The sequence below is a fragment of the Plectropomus leopardus genome, chromosome 24 (genome assembly GCF_008729295.1).
Source record: "Plectropomus leopardus isolate mb chromosome 24, YSFRI_Pleo_2.0, whole genome shotgun sequence".
NCBI lineage: Eukaryota > Metazoa > Chordata > Actinopteri > Perciformes > Serranidae > Plectropomus > Plectropomus leopardus.
This window is the reverse complement of record NC_056486.1, coordinates 7,938,871-7,958,010: the sequence shown is the minus strand read 5'-3', so window position 1 is coordinate 7,958,010 and position 19,140 is coordinate 7,938,871. Positions and strand designations below refer to the sequence as shown.

The following is a 19,140-nucleotide window of genomic DNA, read 5'->3' as shown; positions in this document are numbered from 1 at the left end:
TGCTGAGTTGTTTAGTTTTTGGCAGCGACTAGAATACAGCTTGGGCCACATACTAATGTCCGAACTCAGTCGGAGCCGGAGACATTAGTGAGTGAGGCCGGCGCAACCCGACACACATTTTGTTTTTCAAGTATGAATCAGAAACACTAAGTTTGTCATGCCATTGTTGTTACCATGGTTACAGCTTGCTTGTATACAATGAATACACACATCATGACTTGCAAATTGCAGACAAAAAGCATTGATTTATAGCGTTATAGGCTATATGGGTGGATTGTTTTAGCATACCCACACACACCTGTTAGATTCAGCCTCAGTGTTTAAACAGAATTTTATTTATGTAGCTATCAAGTTCATATTTAAGGCCCTTAACATGGTTCAAGTCAGCTGGAAATATTAAGTCAGCCAGAGAGAGTTTTTACCAACTCCTGGAGCTTACGCTATCTTAATTAACCGGCTAGCCACAGCTGAACAAATCTGCAGTGACAAAACTGATAGTCTCAGCCAGAAATGTGAAGCTATTTTTGTCTTGTGCTGCTTGAAATCACAGACCCATTGATTCGAAAATGACTAAGAATTTCAAGTGGTAAATCTGCCACGCTGTCATCATTAACTGCACATGTGGCATGCAAAAGCGGAGAGCCTGGCAGGCGTAGCAAGCATCATCAAATTGTAATTTCTGGAATCCTATTCCCCGAGGAAACAAAATGAGCATGTGTAACCTCCTGCCTATACCTGCTGTGTTTGCGATGATTTCACAGTGACTGACAGAGCCACTAATAAAAATACTGATATATGTGAGCTGTCAACATCAGGTCTTCATGTTTTTGTTTGGTTCTTTGATTGTTTGTACCTTGAAGCATCACAGACCTTTTCAGTGGCATTAGCTGGAATAGAGAAGTTGAGAAATCTTTGCAGACATAATATGTATAAATGATGTTCCGGTACTTGTGTCTGTCACTGCTAATTTTATTCATTGTCACAGACAGAAGGCACTGGCTTTTATTTTCAGTTATTATGAGGCCTGAACAAGCCGTCCTTCTTCTGGGTGGATGAAGCCAATATGCTGTCTCTGATTTTTTTTCTGTCTTGTCCAATTCTTTCATTCAGAACAAGAGACAGGATGAAAGGCCCAGTGATTACAGCTGGTCACTGTAGTTTCCAACAAACATTACAAACATCAGGAAATTGCATTGCAGCATTTGTTGGGAACTATTTGAAGAAGTGGATTAATCCACAATTATTGCTGTAGTGACAGCAGATTGGTGCATATGTGAGACTGAATGATTTCGTCAGTCATGTTTGAAAGCTGATTTATTTTCGTTTCATCTGCAAATCATGCCGACTGTAGCCACATCTTCTTCTCAGGCTAACAACAAACCCGAGCTGGAAGCCGCCATGTTCCTGGACTGGATGCGCCTGGAACCACAGTCCATGGTGTGGTTACCTGTCCTGCACCGCGTAGCCGCCGCAGAGACCGCCAAGCACCAGGCCAAGTGCAACATCTGCAAGGAGTGTCCCATCATAGGATTCAGGTAGATACAGCCATACTGTCGATTTTAATTTTACAGAACTAACGTGCCTTGGAGATTTCACCGTTCTTGTCTTGGGCTTTATAGGTGAATGTTCCATGAGTAATCCACATTTCGAGCAGCACGTCTGAATGTCTAATCAAAAGAAATGAGCAGAATTGGAGCCATTTTGCCGTAGAGCATTATATTCTTCATCTCATTACATGGAGGGCAATAAAACACAGAATTAATTTCATTTTTCAATTAAGCCCAAATGAAAGGGAATGCGAATCATCCTCTTTTTGGTGCAGCGCTGAACATTTAAGCTGTCATCATCAGGAGGGCTGAACCTGATATACGTACACACTGAGATCTTGGGCTTCTAGACCTGAAAAATTGTTAAAATATCTCAATGTTCAGTCTATAGCAAATATCGGCAGCCCACTGCACACGTAAATGTTCTGTTAACCCTCATCCTACCAACATATTTAACACACAAGAACAACCAACTGAATAAACTAATGTACGAAACAACCATCAAAGCGAAATTTTAACTCATTCATTCATTCATTGTCCGTAACTGCTCGTCCTTGTCAGCTGGAAGGCTGGTGCCTATCACAGCTGCCATTGGGCAAATTTTAACTTATTTTTCCTCAAAACAGTATTTATTAGTTATGTTATTTTGTTGTATCTAGAAAAAAACAAAATTGTTGTTATTGTAATAAATGTACAGTTAATTTGCATGTTATGGAAAACAGAAACATGCATTTTAATGTAAATTGCAGCTTTTATCTCAAGTTCAATCTACATTAGTGCTGAAAAGCTTATTTACCACCCTTTGATTCTGGTATCATTCAGATTTTTAGGACTTTCACGACATTGTTTAATATTTATATGGTCATTTTGACTGTAATATAATGCAATTTAAAGAGTCATCAAAATTTCTTTGTCTTTCATTACAAAAGTAGTAGTAGTTACATTAATTGCAAAAGGTTGAATTAATCTAATTCAAATACAGATTTTCCTAATTTGTACATCATGTAAAATGAATGGTGTTTGCATTGATCTATGAGCACAAAACTGGTAACCCAAACCAAAATTTATTTTACAGTCGGCTGATGAAGTGCTAATTAGATTACTAGGAAAGTAGATGGTGACAAATTATTAAAAAATTATAGGAAAATACCAAAAGAACTGGTTACTAAATATAACATTATTACCTGGTAAGTACATGAAAACCTACCGAAAAACTACATGGTAATGCAATGTATTGTGTATGTAAGTATGCCCCCCCTCCCTATAGTTGTTATAACCTCTGTAAAACATTAACTAATTAATTCTATCTATTAAAATGGCATAGTCAGAATTAGGGGGCTTTGACTGTGGGCCCTCAGCTTCACAATACATCTGCACTTTTAAAAAGCACTAATTAAAACAGAAACAGATAACACGGACATGAAGTCAGTGGAAAAAAATGATCAACAAAGTTCTGAAAACTTTATACAATAAAGCACTTGTGTGATACGACAAAAGTATACCTCTGTTAGGACCCCAGATGGTAGATGAGGGTTAAATATCTTTGCATCTCACCAGTGTGTCTGCAGTAACAGTCAAAGGGAGAAGCTCTTACAGAGATAATACAGAAGAGCTTTTCATTTTGAAAGAAGAGTAAGCCTTATGCTCCCTGTAGTGCTCTTCTTTATTTTGAACAGGAGGAGAAAAGAAGTGGGGTTTTCATTTTTATTTTTTATGTGGAGCACAGACACAGGAACAAACGAAAAAGACATATTTCTCCCTGGTTGGCTCCACAAAGCTGCTTTTTTTTATCATAACACCCTGTGAGGTGTTTTATAATCAGCTATTTGAAACAAGAAGCTTCAACATTTATTCAGAAAGCTGTATTGATAATTGTGAAATTGATGCTACCAGGGAGCAGTATTTTCTGCTCACACTGGGTCCCATGCAAAAAGCACTCATATGAACATATTTGTACTTAAGTAGATTTAAGGGAATTGCTCACATTAATACATTTTTTTGAGAATATAAAATAACGTGACTATAAATTTGCAGATGTATATTTTAAGTTTTCTGTGCTCATTTAGAGTGAAAAAAGTACACGTTCACATTTAAACAAAATGAACAAAACCACAAACAAAATCCATGAAATATGACACAAAAGGTTGCCATTTGTGAATAAACTCGTCCGTGTGTCCTCTTATCGTGTATTTAATTTCCCGAGTTTGAGAAATAACACCATGTCTCTCGGCCGTCGTGAAATAGAGGGAGGGTTCGGGAACTTCCACTGTAGGAGCAGGCGACGTCTGGCTATTAAAGATGGGAAATTAATCATTTTTTTGTGTTTGTGCTTGAGTGTTTTCTCTTAAGTACCAACAGAATTTGTTTGTTGGGGTTATTATCGCAGGGATGGGACATCCAGCTGTGAAAAAGATTGTGAACCTTTTTGTCTCTTTAAACTAATTCAGCAGCAGCAGAGCGGTAAATCAGCCCACTTGTACGTATGAATGATTGATGATCAGATTATACTGACAGAAGTGCAGCCATATTTGTAACCTCAGCCCTTAAAGATACTGAGGGAGCCCAGGAGGCATGTTTTCCAACTAATGGTCGGGACCCCTTAAAGGGAGGTGTGTCTGCTCTATTGTTGGTGGGCCCCTTCACTACAGGAGCAGTGATACATTTTAATGAAGTGTCCCAGGGCCAAAGAATAAATATCTCATTTAGGTACAGGGATGAAGGAATTTTAACTACTCCTGCCCTGGAGAAAACAAAATCGTAAATTTCCCTCTTTTATTGATTCTCTCCCTTTTTCTGTTCCTGTTTCTTCACCATCTCCCTTTTTTCCTCTTTGCTCTCTTTTCTTTTCACCCCCACGTCTCTGCTCTTCTTGTCCTTTTGTCTTCTTCTCTTGCCTTCTTGACCTCCCTCCTTCGTTCTCTCTTTCTCTCCCCAGATATCGGAGTCTGAAACATTTCAACTATGACATTTGCCAAAGCTGCTTCTTCTCCGGTCGCGTCGCCAAGGGACACAAGATGCAGTACCCCATGGTCGAGTACTGCACTCCGGTATGAATACATGTATATATTCCTGCTCTGCATTGTGTAAATGAAAACGGTGAAAATGTGAATTTTAAGGTTCCACACAGTTGAATAATTTTCTTCCTCCAGTTATGAAATGAAAGCCAAAAGCTTGCCACAGTAAATTAGTCTTGAGTGGAGAATATGGATGCTTTTCCTACCGGTTTATGTCCTGGCTGCACCTTCAACGAGCGTTTTATTTGGTGAGCAGCATAGACAATATGCTGCAGTATAAAATAATAGACTTAGCCACAGTGAGGCCTCCTAAGGTTGTCATTTTGACTGTCTAATCTTTGATCTTTGGACCTAGAAATGACCTTGGTTGGACCAGAGTGTGGAGCTAACCCCAATGCTAGTATCGTTAACAAGATGCATTTACATCTGAGATTAACTTTGATAATACTTATGCTGATTTTTGCAAAAAAAATAAGGCTCAAATTCATGAATACAAATGGACTTAGAAACTGAACTTCTGACTTCTTAAAGGGTCTTTTTTAAAAAACTTTTATTTAGTATTTAATTTTTTTTTCCAAATTACAGAACATTCCCTTCATTAATAAAGATACCTTGAAATAGCAGCAGCTACAGCTTTGCCTCCGTTCTGTCAATCTGACCTGGCATTACCGAACCAAAGCTGTTGTGGTGGTCTAACAATTAATCAATGTACAGCTCCCACCTGCTGCTCCAAGTAGCCATGGCCTTAATTTTTTTGTAATTGCATGCCTTAATGAAATCTAAAAGAGTGAGTTATATAAAAGTTCAGCCCCGGCAGTTGTTATGAACGTGGAAATCAGCAATAGAGACCAAAAACATTTTTTTGTGCCAGGCTGTAAACATGTTTATTTCTGCTGTCAGGTTGGCCGTTTTGACGTGCGGGTCTATGGGGATTGACTCGCTTTTGGAGCCAGCTTCATTTGGCCATTAGAGAAACTGCACTTTTTTGGCACTTACACGTTGGCTGTCTTATAACCCCAAGAATGCAAACAACCATAATTAAAATGTAGGATTCAAATTTCCATCAAACATGAATGGGATTATATAAAAGAATACACTCATTATAGTCTTTCGTCTATGAAATAACAGAAAATGGTTAGTTACATAACACTCATTCATTAAATCTGCACTAATCAATGTTTTAATGTTAGACTAATTCTTTAGGAAATGCATTTACTTGCTCCTTTTTCCAAGACTTAAATAAGAAAATCAATACTACTCTCGTGTCTTTGTGCTAAATATTAGCCAGCAGACAGGTAATTTGCACATGTTGCTCTTACATCACTGTTCACAAATTCAAAGAAATACAGAGAATTACTTAGTTAGTCAAAATTTAAAGGTGCACTTAGGCAATGTTTCGAAGCTGAAGCAGGATTGTCTGCTGTGTTACCCTCTTCTTGTCTTTGAAAGAAGCTAAGCTTATCTAACGCCGGCTCTAGTTTCATATTTTAGGTGAAGACTTGAAAGTGGTATGTTTCCAACTAATTTGGCAAGAAAGCAATTGAGCACTCTCGCAGGTCAGACCTTTTTTTAACAATGTAACAAGTAATGTATAATGTGAAAACATCATTAGCTGGTAGCTGGTGAAAAGTAGTGGAGCATTTGGCTTTTTTCTCAGGAGCTGGTAGAGACTAAGCTGCTGCACCAGAAAGGGAATAAAATGTTTTGGGTCACAGACGATCTCTGACAACACAGAAAGTAATGGAAAACCTGAGGCTGAAATAAAGACGCTGAAGCCCTGGCTGAGAGTCATAAATCAGCTTTTTCTCTTTCTTTTAACTGTAATGGCACACTCAGACCTGACAGTGAGGGCATTAACTGCACTCACTAGATGTGTGCATAAAGGTAAAAGGGCTTGAAATAAATTAGCAGTGTGCTCTGCAAGTTTCTGTGTGTATGTGTGCGCGCCCCACTCCCATGGAGTAAACAAAGCCACCTTTGTGCCCCGTCTCTCTTCAGACTACATCAGGGGAGGATGTCAGGGACTTTGCCAAGGTGCTGAAGAACAAGTTCAGGACTAAGCGCTACTTCGCCAAACACCCACGCATGGGCTACCTGCCTGTCCAGACCATCCTGGAGGGAGACAACATGGAAACGTGAGTGTCACACACACACACGCACACGCACACGCACACACACACACACACACGCACACACACACACGCACACACACACGCACACACACACACAACCAGCAAGAGAAAATAGATTGTATTACAAACTGAGAGACACTCCCATTTTTGTGACCTTAATTTGACAACAAATGCTCACAAGTCTCCGATTGCACGCAGACATTTAATTTTAACCCCTGCATACACATTTACACCTGTGCATACACACATGCATTCAACATTTTTTTTTCTTTCAAGGTCTTTTTATTAGTATTTAAAGTCATGCAAATACACTTTTTCACAGATGCAATTTGAAATACAATATGTGCCCCCCATCCCCATTTTACTACACAGCAAACACAATTAAATCAACCACGCAAACAATTACAAGTCCATATAGACAAGTTTAATGTGACAGCCATAGCAGGGGAGACTCAAAATAAAATAAATTTAAAAAAGCACATTGATTTAAAATGTTAACATGCATGCAGTTTGATTCCAGATTTAGCTGAGATTGTGTTTGAGCAGTAATGTTTTCAAATTGGTCTCCAGCTCCTCAGGTGTGTTTGCTTCTGACACAGTGCACATTTAGTTTGTTTATCCATTTTAAATGTGTGTTTGCTTCCTATTGTTGAGAAAAGTGGACTATTAAAGAGTCGGGAAGCAAAGTTTGAAAGAAAAACAGAAAAGAAATAGAAATGTATGATTTATATTTTTTAACATAATGCCAAAGATACACAGTCAATAATAATTTTGGTCGTGGCTCTCAGAGAAGAATGATGAATGTCTGACTATTATTCTGTCAAGGCTGAGCATTTAGTGCTGCATGGTCGATCTGGGTATCTGCACACCTGAAACACAATGACTCTGTAACGTAAATGAAGAGAGAAGAAGCACAACAGCGCAGCATATTGTGAAGGCTTTACGTTTGTAGGAACTTATGGTCTGTTAAGCGATTAATGACTCGAAGGTTGAAGTGAATGTGAGAGTGTTCACACCCACACACACCGAATACACATGCACACACTGACATTTCATCCCGGATTAATGTGTAACTGTGAATCGTGTTTGTCTTTCTGCGATGCAACACAAACACACACACACACACACACACACCCTTTATATTGTATTTGTGTGTTGGATGTTCTTGATTTCACTCTCTTAAAGAAAAACACATTCACTTCAGTAAGTCCATGCACATAAGGTTTGATACTTCAGGTAATATTAATGTTTTAATGGTGATTAATAATCAGTTTCTTATCAATAGTGCTGGTGTGTTTTTGTGTGTGTGTGTGTATGTTTATGGATGTGTGTGACGTGCAATATGCAGTAACTCATATTTTATCACTGTGTCTTGTTTGTGTCAGTCTGGAGTCACACTCCTCCCTGCCTGTCCCCCCCGCTGCCTTCCATACTACAGCTCCCATCATGCCTTGCTGTGCAGTGTCCGCCCACTTCCTGTGTCATCATCTCACATTTTTTTGTCTTTCAGTCCTGTCACTCTGATCAACTTCTGGCCCGTAGACCATGCGTGAGTACCTGGCTGGCACATGCACACACACACACACACACACACACACACACACACACACACACACACAGATTATCTACATTCAGTTTCATGTTCACATATTGTCTTGCTCAATCAGACACAGCAAACATACATGATTACATTTTCTTTTTTTAAATTATACACACAAATTCTTTATTTCAGTCTCACACACAAACACACACTTAACTCCACACATTTCACACTCATTGTTTAGTACCATTTTGTGGTGGATTTACATCTCACAGTTCCTTGCTGCTGCTTGACCCCACATCCACCTTCATATCTGTGATTTGGGATAAATCACTCGTCTGATTCTGGCTTTAAACAAGAACTGTCCAGGCCACAAAAAAAATAAAATTATGACTCAATTATTAACCTTATTTAATAGTTTCTGACCGATTGAAACTCCCCTGTCACATGCCAATATCTGGCGCTGCTTACGGACACCATGTCACTCATGTTTGACTGGCATGTTTTTACCTTCACCATGATTGTCGCACAGGGTTAGTAAAACTACAGACAGACTCACTAGCTAAGCTAGATCTAAACTAGAAGTCAAAAACAGGGAAGATTTGGAAACCAAAGTGGGGGGCCCCAGAAAAATTTGAGTTCCAGAGTTTGTTTTCTGCATTATGGTGACCAAAGCTGAAGCATCCAGTTGGACCTACGCACATGTAAAATGGTCAGAGCAGAGGCAAGTCGTTCACCACCAGCCAACACAGAGAAACAGGGAAGAGAGCGGGGAGCACTAACGGGAGAAAACAGTGCGCCTTTAGAGCTGTAGGGCTTGGCATGTACACGCTGTACAATGCCAGAAACTGGAAAAATTGTGACAACAGCAGGAAGGCAAATGGGAAGGGTTGGCAAGTGTAGCACACACTAAAACACAGGTGTAACATTAGCAGTGTGTCTGTGAAAGGTCTTATCTGCCTGTGAAACTAGAGTGGCAATCTGTTTATAGGTCACACACAGCACCGACACGTTATTCTCAACAGTAAACATCACTTAGCGTCTGTATCATGGGATGTAGTGTCTGCCAGTGGAACATGAGGGATTTTCCTATAAGTGCCTTAATCCTGTAAAAGGGTAGCGGCATACCAATAACCACCAAAGGCATTAGCAAGCATTAGAATTGTAATTAAAAAAAAAAAGAAGACGTACCAAAGTGCTATATGTTGAACAGCGTACTGGTACATATCATTAAAGCATGCATACAGCCTGGTCCAGTCCATCCCTCTGGAGGACTATGCAAAGTGTGAAAATTCAAAGAAGTCATTTATACTGGAGCCTGACCGATTTTATATGCGACAAATTAAAAAGTAAATACCACTAAATTGTGAGGAAAATGTCTGTATTCTTTGATCATAGCGGTTGCTGGAAATACAATAAATAGGTAATTACTGACAGTAAATGGTACATCTCTGACTATACAGACACAGAAATCAAGCAATACATTTAGAAATATTGCGAAGTAAACGTCCCACATATCTATCTTGAAATGACTCTGAAAATCAAGGCGGCATAAAAAAGTATATATATCGCTCCACAATTCCAGACAATATCTAAAATATTTGAGTTCAGGATATCTTAAACTCCACACACACTAATAATATAAAACATTTTCACTGTATCAGAGTTTGTTTAACTCTTAAATATGGTGATGATGGTTTTACTGGTCCGGCCCACCTGACATCAGATTGGACTGTATGTGGCCCACAAACTAAAATGAGTTTAACACCCAGATTTAAAGGCTTATTTTTGACATTTTTCTTGTTCATTCTTTACTCTTCTTACTGTTTAAAACTCATCTGTTTCACTCTTAAGAGATAAAACTTCTAAACGTCAAGGTGCCCTTGCAAAGGGAAGTTTTCAGGATTTCAAAGAGTCAAACCCTAATTTTTCAAGGACTAAAACACTGCAGGAAAAGTTGTTGAACCCTCAGAGACTCCTGGTTAATGATGTCAAAATACTGATCTTTTTCTCAGCAGACGAGGTGTGAGATCTCAGATCCAAAGCATCTTTTGAAGTGAAGGCAAATGTATTCCATGCCAGGAGTGCAGGATACAAGCAGGGAGCTTATTTACAGAGCATTTTCACGCTGCCACACGTCTGTGTCGTACTGTTGCTCGCCTCATCGCTGGATTCATGCAGCTTGTGCATGTGTGCGTGTGCGTTGGGATTAACGAGTCCCTCCTGGTTGGATTCATGAATCTCTCTTTTTCTATCTGTCTCTCTTTGTGTCACAGGCCTGGATCGTCCCCGCAGCTCTCACATGACGACACACACACTCGGATCGAGCACTACGCCAACCGGTAACACACTAACTGCCCTCAGCAGCGGCTCATCGCAGCGTAGACTCACTGTGTTGCGAACAGGACTCGATGAATAACCTTTCCTTGTGCTCCACTTTTGCATTCCCTGCTGCTATCTTCGGCCCTACAAGCTTTGCAAATAATGGCTCCTCCAGAGAGCTTTCCGAGACTCCAGAAACATTTTGATTGATGTGATTTGGAATAATGAATTTGGAGAAAATGCTAAAGCACAGCACACTTCCTGCATTTGGCTGTCTGTCTTCCCCCCACTGTGTTCACGCAGCCGTTAACTCACAGGGGATCGGTTGCCCTAATTCCTTGCTGACGCCGTTCTGAGGAACTTGCAGTCCAAATTCTCATTTTCATTCCACTTAATAGATCTAAATGCTGATCATTAAAGAGCTTTTGGTGTTATACAGCTGTTAGTCACATATTAGAGGTGTTTTTACCTCTGAACAAGTCCAATTATTCTCATTTAGTGAAAGCTTCCACACCCACTCAAGCATGTATAAATGACTTGAAGCAATTGTTCGCAACCCAGTGGGCCCATTTTAGTAATTTATTCTTATTAAATGCTAACATTGAAGGTGTGAATCAACCTTTCAGGCATTTCTCATACACAGTCGGTCTAAAAAGTGTCTGGCTTTGCAATATGGAGGATTATTTATGTTATATATTGTCTTTTTTCCTCTGAACTTGAGTTAAGGGTGCAGGAAACTTAACCAATTGTGCTTCTTCCATTTCTGCATTTAGGTACATTTAACTACACTGAGTTGCCAGTTTATTAGATATACCAATTTACTTTTAACATCATGAATATATCCTTCCATCACGTATTGGAGTCTTTGCTGTTGATTTCTTAAAGCTCTTTGGCCTGACACACAGAAACTGTGCATTTAACACTGCAGAACCTGAATAATAGGAACCGGCGTCGCCAAGTTACATTTTAGATGTGTTCGGAAATACTCACTCTGAGATCCAGAGCACATTCTGGCTAAACTGGACCGTTCGTACATTCGGAGCGCTGATGGAATGTACCGTTTCGGTTATCCAGAGCACTTTGCTCCATCTGGGGAGATGGGGCAGCGGAGCGCTGAACAGAGTCCATGTGTGATTAACGACATAGTTTGTTCATTTATGTCGAAATAGAACGCCCCATTTCTTCCAACAGCAGTTGTCTCATTTTCGTGTAGAACATCAGGTTAGATTTACGAACGCACCCTTTGTCAAGCTTGCCCAACTTAGCAACAGTAACTATGGGAGGCTGGACTTAGGATTGGTCAGTTAACAGCAAACTATCACATTTCCAAGATCTTAAAGCAAAACAACACCAGTGATGCATATTTAGCCCCAGTCTCACAATTTTGAGTTTCCTGGACCTTTAACAGTGAAAACATTTAATTTCAGATCAATATTCCATATATTAATGACTGTATATGGCAGTGCTGTGAAAGTGGTTTATGCACGATTGTTGATTTTTTTTAAATGATGAATAATGGGATACCTTGACAAACTATAGGTTTTTTTTACCATCAGGCATTTGCCATCTTATGTGAAAGTCTTAAACGTGTGTCAGTGCAGGGGTTAAAAATCAAAGAAAATACTGCTGATGTTTTAGTCTGATAATAATGAAGATAACTAATAGTATATAGCTCTACAAAAGTGTCAAGATATCCCTTTGCATACAGTGAAACTGAATCTGTTCACATGAGAAGTGATGCATTGACTTTTTGGTGAATAAGCGTTCTGCAGTGAGAGTCCAGTATATGCTAATGCATCTGAGATGTTGCTTGTGCCGTCCAATGCGCCAGCATGTGCGCTGGAAACCCTCATCAATACTGGACTCAGGGGAGAGAAAACCCATCAATATTGTTGTGGTGCCACACTGAGTCAATCAGAGCTTATTCACCAAAACATCTCAGTGTTCCTGCAGTTTGCAGTGATCCTAACTGCTCCCAGAAACCCACCGCTGAGGGACAACAAGCAGTCAAATAAATCAAAAAATGAGTCAATCAACCAGTCGATCAATCGGTCACTGAATCAGTCAGTCGGCCGCTGTTGGCATTCCTCTGCAGTGTCAGTGTGAGGTCTGAGCCACAGGCCGAGTCTTTGATCCCTGCCAGAGAGTGTTTGACACCACTCACTGTTGCCTCAGGCTAACACACACACACACACACACACATATATAAATACACATCAGCACACGCTGACGGACGCACACGCTGAGTCACATGCACCCCTCCGGCCCTGTGCTCTTAGCCCCTGTCGCGTCTAGATCTGGCGGATTCCAGATACCCTCCAGCAGATTAAAGGAAGGCGGTAGGGCGCAGAAGTAACATAATTAAGCGTTGAGTGAGCTGATGGCCCCCAAACCGCAAGGTTATCTCTTGTTTCTGTAGCGCAGCAGCTTATGAGTAAAAAACCGGCCTGGGCAGATGCCAGTCTGTCACAGTCCATCTGCTTAAATGTTCACTGCAAGCCTTTTTTTTTTTTTTCTTTTTGAATGCTGATTAACCCCCCAAAATCGCTTTACTTTTTGGGCACACTCTCACACCAGTAGGAAAATGATCCAGTGGAAATAGCGACAGGGCAATTTAAATCTTCGCCTTTTCACTCACAGCTATTTTATCATGATAGATCTGTTAAAGCAGCACAGCCGGGAGGTTTGTTACAAGGCCTGTCTTAATGGCCAGCCCTTAGTTTATTCAAACATAACACCAGGGTTTAAAGATCGGAAATAGGCGCTGCAGTAACAGAATCTTGATTCATATTTGATCATTTGTCATTAGTCATTGTCAAGTTTGACAGTTTGATCGCAGTTTATGAGCAGTGATTGATATGATTGATAGCTGTGGTAGAGGCTGTGATTGCTTTCTTACTTGTGAGGTGGATTCTTGCAAACGCCTAAAGTCTCACTCCATCTACACAAAAAAATCCGTAAACAGCCGCTAACGTCTGGCTTTTTAATGCAAAGGGCACGCATATGATCGGCATTCACACCCGGGTCAAATGACTCTGCAGTCGACACGGGTTTTTATCTCTCTACTCATTACCTGTTTGCCGGCCTGTTGGTGACGTCAAATAGACACACCAAAACAACCCACAGACACACACACATCGCCGTGTACACAGCTGGGCAGTGAACGCAGTCTGCAGTCTGTTTTTAGCACGTTTATCAAACCGTGCTCATGCTAATTTTAGTTGGAAAGGGGTATAAGAGGAGGAACAGGAACATGATTTTTTCCTTGCCTTTGGGGGATATCGTGATAGATTAAGCAAACATTACAGTTGTTTCTGTAAGTTATCGACCACAGGCTACAGAATAAAAAGATAACATATGCCAAACACAGAGGATCTCCAACATTGTCAAAAACAAAAAAAAATCATGGCTATCAAAATCCCCCTTATTCTCGCTGTAATTTGCACAGTTAGTAATAACTAGAGACAACAGGCCTGGTTTTGTGCCATTCACACAAACACACAGCACATTTCTGCTGTTCATGCTGTGAAAGCCAGCCTCCTTTTAGCTGGCATTAACCCATCAAAGGACACATTACGCCTACAGTTGGTTTTATCAGGTTTTCATATCGATCTGCACATTAAGTTACACTCGGAAAACAAACAAAAAAACACAATCATATCAGCAAATATCTGAATTCTGTTTTGAGGTCGATGTTCCCTCTAGAATCTGCTACTTGCTGGACCTTTTGGTTTTGGGACTGACTGCTCTGTTTCTCCCCCCTCCGCAGGTTAGCAGAAATGGAGAATCGTAATGGCTCTTATCTGAATGACAGTATCTCACCCAATGAGAGCATGTGAGAAACGCTTTTTGTTTGTTTGCTTTGTTTTGCCCACCTCCTCACTCACTGATTGGCTCGCTGTGTGTAAACTGGCTCTGTCTCCTCTGTTTCCATTGGCTGGTTGTGATGTATGTCAGTGACTATGTTTACATGTGCTCAATATTCTGGATACATGTTATGGTTTTATTTGCGTTTACATCAACGTATCCCATACAAATGTACTGTGTTTATCTGATATTACCAGGTAATATCAGTACATCTCACATATTCATATTGTCCTCAGGGATAAGATTTTCTCTGAATGATTATGTTACAGATGAAAGATTAATTTGCAGCTCGGTAACAAAATCCAAAGTAATGACAGTATTAGTGTTTATCTAAATATGTACAATATTCATGTTAGCATATATGTCTACAATCTGTTAAAACTCATCTTTACAACTATGCCTTTGCTTTCTCTGATTCCCTTTCTTGAAAAATGATTTTAAAAAGGAGGTTTTGCATGGTACAGAGAGAGGGACAGAAAACTCTGCTAATTAGCAGCTGTTGAGTTTTAAGAGCTGGTCAAAATCTACATCTTTCCAGTCACAATTAATATCTTGACCTCGCGTATTTAGGTGTGGTCTCACCAGAAAGTAGCACAATAAATTCCCAGAGTTTTTAATAAAGATTTTAGTTGTGATAGCAGCAGTTTATACGCAGACAGCGTAGACCAATTGCTACTGGTCAACATCGTAAACTCAAAGCCAAATTCACCTCAACACGAAAAACTGCATTGATTTACTCTCCCAGTAAACAATTCCATAGATTGTTGTGATACCTTTTAAATAAATTGATTTTGCAGCTACATTTTACAGTTTGATATGCTGGAGCTTTACTCTTCTCCATTTCTCTCTTTACAATTCTTTAATCAGTAAGAAACGTCTGTGGATTCAAAAATAGATTTCAGTTTGATAGACGACGCTGAAATCCCTCCATCAGTAATTTTAACAGCCAGAGCTGACCTGAAACAAACACTGAGCAAAAAAAAAAAATGTGCTCCAATTTTTCTTAAGTTTAAATTAAACATCTAAGACTTTTTTTGTCATGCACACAAAAGATGTATTTCTCTCAAATTATTAAAATCCTTGTGGGATTCATTGCTTGTAGCTTATGTCAGCCCACACTATAACCTCCAAGACTTAAAAACTGAACATATAAGAGTGGCTGTTTATTATGACCATCCTAATGCACACTTTGATGTGCCACATCTGTCGGGTGAATGGATTAACCTGGAAAAGGAGAAGTGCAATATTTGACAGAAATATATCTATTAAGTGCACAAAAAAGTCTTAGATTTTTTAAATTAAATTTGTGAAAAATGGGAGCACTTGCCTGTTTATCAGTCCAAATCATTGAGTGTTTGATATATTGACTGTAATTTGGGGGTAACGTGTTGGCCATTCATAGATTACTTTTAATATTTTGTAGACTAAGTAATTACGTGATTTAAGGGGTGCTACAGCCATTTAATGTGACACTTCCATGGAGTTGAAAGTTGCTTATGAGAAACAAAATAAAAGCAGCAAAGACTGAGAAATGCTCACTTAAGGTCCATGGTATGGGTCAAGCCCCAAAACCCCTGGATCCTTTATTTCCCATAATGCAGCCTGATAGCTTATTTTTGCAACTGCCCTAACAATGTGACATTTTGCTAAATTGTAAAAGCAGAGTAATTTTTTTCTTTTTTCTAACAATATCTATTACTATATTACATCTGTTTTAAACCAGAAAAAAGGCAAAGTTAACAGAGAAAGCAGATTTCTCAAACACATAGTTAAAGTACGTATTTCCAACACGCGAACGAGAAACGTTTTTAGACTTCATCCCACAGATTCACACAGTTAATAGACTCCAGACACTTCCAGAAGTCAAAAATTTCAATTATAGTATTTTATGTATCTATTCAAGCCCATGCTTTGCATATATGGTCTGGTTGCAAGGCAAGTTTTCCTTCAGGGATGATAAAGCTTAAAGTTTATCAACTGTAATAACTGCACTTGGAATTAGACATGCAAAGTAAGCCTGTAATTAAAACTGCAGAGTAAAGAATGGCTCCAGTGCAACACATCAACGTAACGTTGAGATACAGCTGGTTGATGAAATGAAAAAGAAGCAGAAAGCATCCAGAGGCGATTTTAGACCAGAACTACACACTCCTCCCATAATGAGTTTTACTTTCAAGTCAGCAGTCGTCTCAAAAGAGGATTTGTTGTTTTCAAATAGCACATTTCTGCAGCTTCTTTAGCATTCGCAATGGAAGATTGGCTGAGCTGAAACACAGCAGCATCTAAATACCTGGCCCAATTAAAATTTTCCCAAACTCTGCGGGCCGTGTGTGTGATCGGTCAGAGTTGGCAGAGCGTGGTCAATCGAATTGTGCCAAATATCAAGCGTTACACACAGAGTTCAGGACAAATGTGTTGTAAAGACAACAGCTCTGGCCCTCTCTCTGTCCCCGCTGTCTTCTAGATTCTTCTTCTGTGGTGCAGTCCTGTTCAGATGTTCTTTCAGTCACTTGCTGAGTTTATTTTTTCCTCTCCATTTTCCTCTGCCTGTGTGTGTGTGTGTGTGTTTTTGGCGTGTGTGTGTGTGTGTTTTTGGCGTGTGTGTGTGTGTTTGGCGTGTGTGTGTGTGTGTGCGTGCGTGTGTGTGTTTGCAGTGATGATGAGCACATGTTGATCCAGCACTACTGCCAGTCTCTGAACCAAGGCTCTCCCCTCAGCCAACCCCGCAGCCCCGCCCAGATCCTCATCTCCATGGAGACGGAGGAGAAGGGAGAGCTGGAGAGGGTCCTGAATGACCTGGAGCAGGAGAACAGGTCAGTGAACGGACTTATCAAATTCGGTTGGCCGCACACGCACTTCATGCCACGCAAGACAACCTTCTGATGATTCTCATGTCTTCGTCAGGTCAGAATGACCTAAAATTTTGACCTGATGAGGATCCAAGTATCATTGAAAGGTTCAATTCATTTAACTTTTGTTGCATGCAGTAAGCGTGCAGGCAGAGCTGTTTTCCTCAATGTGCTCCGTATTTTGATTGCCTGGCACCTACGTGATGTGCGTGTAATTATTTTCCTTCGATGCATCCTCATTCTAACTTTAACTTCAGCAGAATTAGCTGTTAAAGGGTCTTGATTTTTGTTTAACTGAGAGGGGGCTTGCAAAAAAGGTCTACAACCTATGTTCTTCAGGGGTTTGGGGTTAATGTTTAAATGTTGTATTTTGAAACTTCGGACATGCCAGGGATGAGCACGTCTTGTCTGCTTTAGTCTGTTTTCACACATTTAAGAAAACCAGTATGCATATGCTAATTTTAGTGAAAAAGGTTAACAGTCTTGCCCCTCACCTGGAACCACTTTGCCTCAGGTGACCCCATGAGTCGCCACAGCCACAGAAAAAACAACTCCCGGGCCACAGGGACCCACAAATCCCTCCACTATAATATGGTGGTCAAAGTGAAGGAGTTCAAGTATGTCAGGGTCTTGTTCCTGACAAGGAGGTTAAAGGAGGAGGTCACAGCGTCATGTCACGTCATACAGTGGGGGTACAACACATGCGCAGTAAAATCTGGTCTGCACTTTCTGAAAAGCTCAATAGCTGACGCACTATTATAGAACATGGGGATGATTGATTCATTTCACTTAGGCGTCCGCAGTCAGCCTTCAGCAGAAATATTTTTGTACAAAATATAAAGATATAGATGAGAATTAGAATTCTGTAATCATTGAAAAAGTCTGTATTAAAAGGCCATGTTCAAATGCTTTCTTCGTGCAAAAATACTGGTGCGGCGTGAGCACGACATCTACATGAGTGTTCTCACCTGTGGTCCTGAGCTTCAGGTGGTGAATGACAGGATGAGATTGCAGATTTGGCTAAAATTGACTGGGCTGTCCTTCGCATTGAAACAAGCCAGTTGAGGTGGTTTAGACATCATCTCCAGGATGCCTCCTGGGCTTTTCTAGGCACGTCCAACTGGTGGGACTTTATTTTTCTCATCTGGTTACTTATGTAAGAAATCTTTTTGTAAACCTCTCATTCCCACTGTCTCCTTCCACTAAAATAGGGCAGCCAACTAACAGAGGCTGGTAGCAGGTCCAGGCAACCAAGGTCAAAATGAAACGTTTGTACACTAATACAGTTTATCTTTATGGATTATATTGATGCAGAATTGCCAGGAATTGCATCAACATATGATGCATTTTATCTTGTGTTTCTAGATTGATAAGTTTTTACCGTCACAGAAAGAACTGTTACTATGTCTTATGTCTTAAAGGGAGTTTGGTTGAATATTTTCCACCAGGAGCAGGATGGGAAATACTCTCAAAAGGAATTTAATTGCAGAAAAAGTTAGTCTTGCAAAGAGTGACCCTTCAAGAACCCCAGTCTTTGCAAAATCCTATAGTGTGAGACTAAATACTCAGAATGTCTTTAGATGTGAGAGGGTGTCAGATTTTAGTCTTTTCAAAGTTCTTTCAAAGTCTTCCTGTGTATGGCAGACATGAGACTGTAGCTGCAAAACCCATGCGTGTATTCAAATGAGCAAGGGTGCCTTAACTTGCTTCTGATTTCCCTTTAATCTTATAGTATATACCGTAATTAGCAGACAGCCAGCGAAATCCTGAGACAACCCACTTTGAATATGTTTTGCTATGTTGCCTGATTTCTTAGTGAAAATTCCTCCCAGCCAGCCACGCAGACTAGGCTTTTAATTTTCATGTTTA

General features: G+C 40.0%; 1 protein-coding gene across 5 annotated transcripts in view; it reads left to right on the top strand.

The window, feature by feature from the left end:
* dmd (dystrophin) overlaps positions 1 to 19,140 on the top strand; it is a 317,286-nt gene that overhangs the window by 287,801 nt on the left and 10,345 nt on the right. For 4 of the 5 annotated variants that reach the window (XM_042513262.1, XM_042513261.1, XM_042513260.1 and 1 more), the window contains 7 exons: positions 1,369 to 1,535; positions 4,483 to 4,594; positions 6,560 to 6,696; positions 8,204 to 8,242; positions 10,510 to 10,575; positions 14,325 to 14,390; positions 17,077 to 17,235. In XM_042513262.1, coding sequence (XP_042369196.1) covers positions 1,369 to 1,535; positions 4,483 to 4,594; positions 6,560 to 6,696; positions 8,204 to 8,242; positions 10,510 to 10,575; positions 14,325 to 14,390; positions 17,077 to 17,235 — 746 coding nt within the window. The remainder of the gene's footprint in view (positions 1 to 1,368; positions 1,536 to 4,482; positions 4,595 to 6,559; positions 6,697 to 8,203; positions 8,243 to 10,509; positions 10,576 to 14,324; positions 14,391 to 17,076; positions 17,236 to 19,140) is intronic. The other variant, XM_042513263.1, reaches the window with a different exon arrangement.